General features: G+C 38.6%; 1 protein-coding gene across 1 annotated transcript in view; it reads left to right on the top strand.

Annotated features, from left to right (window-relative positions):
- Positions 1–3,856, top strand: part of LOC107549160 (utrophin-like) — a 250,359-nt gene continuing 246,503 nt past the window's right edge. Inside the window, exons 1-2 of the mRNA XM_016230150.1 lie at positions 1–247; positions 2,497–2,663. Coding sequence (XP_016085636.1) covers positions 2,582–2,663 — 82 coding nt within the window. The 5' untranslated portion in view covers positions 1–247; positions 2,497–2,581. The remainder of the gene's footprint in view (positions 248–2,496; positions 2,664–3,856) is intronic.

The raw sequence follows: 3,856 nt of genomic DNA, 5'->3' as shown, positions 1-3,856 counted from the left end.
CTTTCTTTTGTTATTCATGAGCAAAGGAAACTTTGCGGCAGAGCTGAAACACTCCAGGAGCGCCGGAACAACCGCGTTGGGTAACTTCGATGCTTCTTGGATGGAGCTGTGAGTCTCCCGTCAGCGCATTGAGCAGAGCTCTGGAGCGCGAGCTTGTTGTGAACATGCCCTGAGAAGAGTCAATGATACATTATTTACTCAATGATAAACCCGCACTGTACTGCACTGAGAGATTCATCACACAAAGGTGAGAGCTGCTGCTTTTCAAATCACACTTACACATGTTTACAAAACTTTGCTATGTTTGTTGAATCATGAGCGCCTGAACCCGACTGACCAAATTAATTAAACAAGTTACACTTAACAAACAAACAAACAAACAGTAAGTACTGTCTGACTTCTGATTAGGCTACTAGAAGTTAGTTAGATGCATTATAAGTAACTCAAACTTGAGCTGATCTGGAATGGCAAGAGTTCGTTTAAGCTGTGGTTGAAGTTAGTAAAAGGTAGGGTAGGTTGGGTTTAGTTAGGGTCACATCTAGAGATGGTTGGGTTTAGTTAGAGTTAGGCTTGGGTAGGTTTAAGTAGGGTTTGAGTCATTGATAAGGTTGTTTGGGATTAGAGTCATTATCCCAGTTAATGACTATTAGGGTCAGTGTTATGTTTTTTTGAGGTTAGTTTGAGTTGTTGTTAGGGTCTGCAGACACGTTCATGAATTTGGATAAATGAGTTTATCGCCATTCTTTCTATTGACAGTTTAATCTAGTTTTTATACGCATACATGCACCAAAAACTTAATGCAAGAAGTTTTATTGTGAGATGGAAGCTGAGAAAATGGAAGCACAACGTTTTCTTTGCAGGAATCTAAATTAGACGCGTCATTCACTTTTGCTATTTGCTTATAAAGCTGAAGCCTTTAATGGACAAGACATGCTGTAAATTATTATCAGAGGGGGCTGTGTTTCTATTCTCTCCAGCGACTCTCAACATTACTAATCAATGGCGTCATCAGCCGGCCGTCGTGTCCATCAGCTGCTGAAGGGCTGCTTTGAGAGGTCTGGTGTTGGTGGACCTTATCAGTGAGCGTGTTTGAGGGCAGGAATGTGGGGGGAGCTGTGTGAGCAGAATGAATGCATGGTCACCTGTTTGGCTGGGTGACAACTCCACAATTAGCGTTGTGAGAATCAGAATTTGAATCAGTATAAAAAAAATTACAATTCAAATAAAAAATTTAACTTAAAATGGGCAATAGAATTGGTGAGAATCAGAAATAGAATGAGAAAGTTATAATCAGAATTTAAATGGACAGAATCAGAATGATAATAAGAAATATAATTGTGAGGATCAGAATTTGAATTGGTATAAAAATTACAATTCAAATTAAAAATTGAACTTATTATGGGCAATAGAATTGGTGAGAATCAGAAATAGAAGGAGAAAGATATAATCAGAATTTAAATGGTCAGAATCAGAATCAGAATGATAATAAGAAATAGAATTGTGAGGATCAGAATTTGAATCCATATAAAAATTACATTTGAAATCAGGAAGAAAAATGAGAATTATAGTATAAATTAATTTAACTTATAATCAGAATTTAAATTGGCATCAGAGTTAGAATCAAAATTACAGGCAAAACGCAATTCTTTAAAGTACATCAGAAATGGAATTAGAATTGATGAGAATCAGAATTTGAATCAGTGTAATAATGACGATTCAAATTAGAATTGAAGTTGGCTTCAGATTTACAATCAGAATGTTTTAATCAGAATTTTAATGATATCAGAAACGTAATCGGTCTGAATTTAAGTCGGTGTTAGTATTGCACTTCAATTCAGAATGGAATGTTTTTGAAGTAAAGAATGAAGCTGAGAACTCAAAGTAGTTTATATTTAAACAAGTTTTTCAATGACAAGATCTTGTCAGTGCTTGCTTTATTTATCTTGGGACTGCATTTGTAATGCAGTAGAATTCAACAACAGCCCCCTCCAGTCACATAGCTCCGGCTCACTCAGTCCACATTCACTCAGAGCCATTACATCCCTGCAGTTTACCGTGTGAGTTCTCCACAGATTCTCCGATTATCTTCACACCTCTTCCCGCTTTCTGAATGACCTAGAGGAGTTTATACGCCCATGTTGAAACAGTTTCATTTGATTCGAGAAGAACCAGCATGGCCTGTCCCTGCTTTCCAGCTTTCCCACAAAGCTTTGCAAGTGTTCGAAAAAGTAAGGTCACATGGTTGCTCTCTCTCTTGTGGTCTGTGTAAATGTTTCAGAGAGCAGCATGCACTGTGTAAGACAGTAAATGGACATTCATGGGATGGCCTACTACATTTCCTGAAATTAAAGGCACATTTTTTTTACAACAAATTGGACTGGATACCAAATTTGAATGCTGAATTAAACATGTAACATAATGAGGCCATGTGAGAGCTATCTATGAGTATTGCATTTCAGAGAGCTCAGGCTGATGGGATGATGTGCTCAATTGCAGGGATTTGCGGTGGGCTGTATATGTAAAAGAAAGCCGGATTTCTACTTCAGCGTGTCAGACGTACCCGTGACTCCTGGGAAGGAAGATGGCTACCGTGGGCACAGTGTCCGAGGCCTCTGAGGCCGGGGACAACAGCGAATTCACTGACATCATCAAATGGAGATCAGGTAAGCTTGAGATGACATGCGTTGCATCACAAGTGTTGAGCTGCTTTCTTGATGTTTCAAGGTTTGTTGGAAGTAGTGTGTCATTTTAGATTCTGACATTTATATTGTAAGAATTTTGGCATTTTTGACACTTTAAAAAAAATTTTTTTATATGGATTGACGAGAGAGGACAGAGGATCACTAGGTCAGGGATCAGGGAGTGTTGCATGCTGGATTTGAACCTTTGTCACCTGCATGAGTATCTTGGTGTGTTGAGCAATACTACTCCCTGAGTCCTGACTCTTATTTCAGTATGATTCTGACAGAACTGGTATCATAGATTAACTACCGTAACACTCCAAAGAGAAAGGAAAACTTGAAATCGCATCATATGACCCCTTTAAGGCCATTGCACACTGCGTCCGAAATTTTAGCACGTTGAAAAATAAATACAACCTCACACTGTGTCAATCAAGTTTACGCACTGCCTCCGAAACTTTCGTCCGTCATTAAAAAAAATTCAGATCGGGTTCGATTTTCTGGATTTTTCACATCCGTAGACAATTCAGAGTCACCGTACAAGCGAACGCCAAAATCCAGAATGGCGATTGTCAAGTTCATCCACTTCGTCTCGCAGCACAAAGCACTGTATATAGATCCTTGCACACTGAGTTCACAGAAATTGGTGGTCTTCTTTTTAATATGTGTCTCTAGCATCGCTGGCAAAGCATCAAACTGATCATTGACATCCTGAAGTAAACGTTGAATCGTCCGTGATAATCCCGCTGCTCCTTAATAAGGAGGAACTCTCCTTCCTCTCTGTATATCAGGATTGGATGGACCCAATATTTCCTTTCTTGTGCTCTTTTTAGGAAGCGAGAGGACAAAATCATCCTCACTGCTTGAAGACTCCATTTAGTACTGGTTTGCGAATTATTTTCACAATGTATTAATACGCATCGGACTCGGTGTGCAAGGTTTCTGTTCTGATTTTATAACTAGCAATTGCGAGAATGTCAGAATTGCGAGATATAAACTCTTGAGAGGAAAAAGTCACTGACTTCTGTCTTTTATATCCTGCAATTCTGATTCTATAACTAAATTTGCGAGAAAAAAGTCAGAATTGCGAGATATACATTTTTTAATTGAGAGAAAGTCAGAATTGTGCGATTATAAACTCAACTGAGAGGAAAAAGTTAGGATTGAGATATAAA

Source organism: Sinocyclocheilus grahami, unplaced genomic scaffold (assembly GCF_001515645.1).
Source record: "Sinocyclocheilus grahami isolate Dianchi unplaced genomic scaffold, SAMN03320097.WGS_v1.1 scaffold364.1, whole genome shotgun sequence".
In the NCBI taxonomy this organism is placed as follows: domain Eukaryota; kingdom Metazoa; phylum Chordata; class Actinopteri; order Cypriniformes; family Cyprinidae; genus Sinocyclocheilus; species Sinocyclocheilus grahami.
This window is presented reverse-complemented; position numbering and strand designations above follow the sequence as displayed.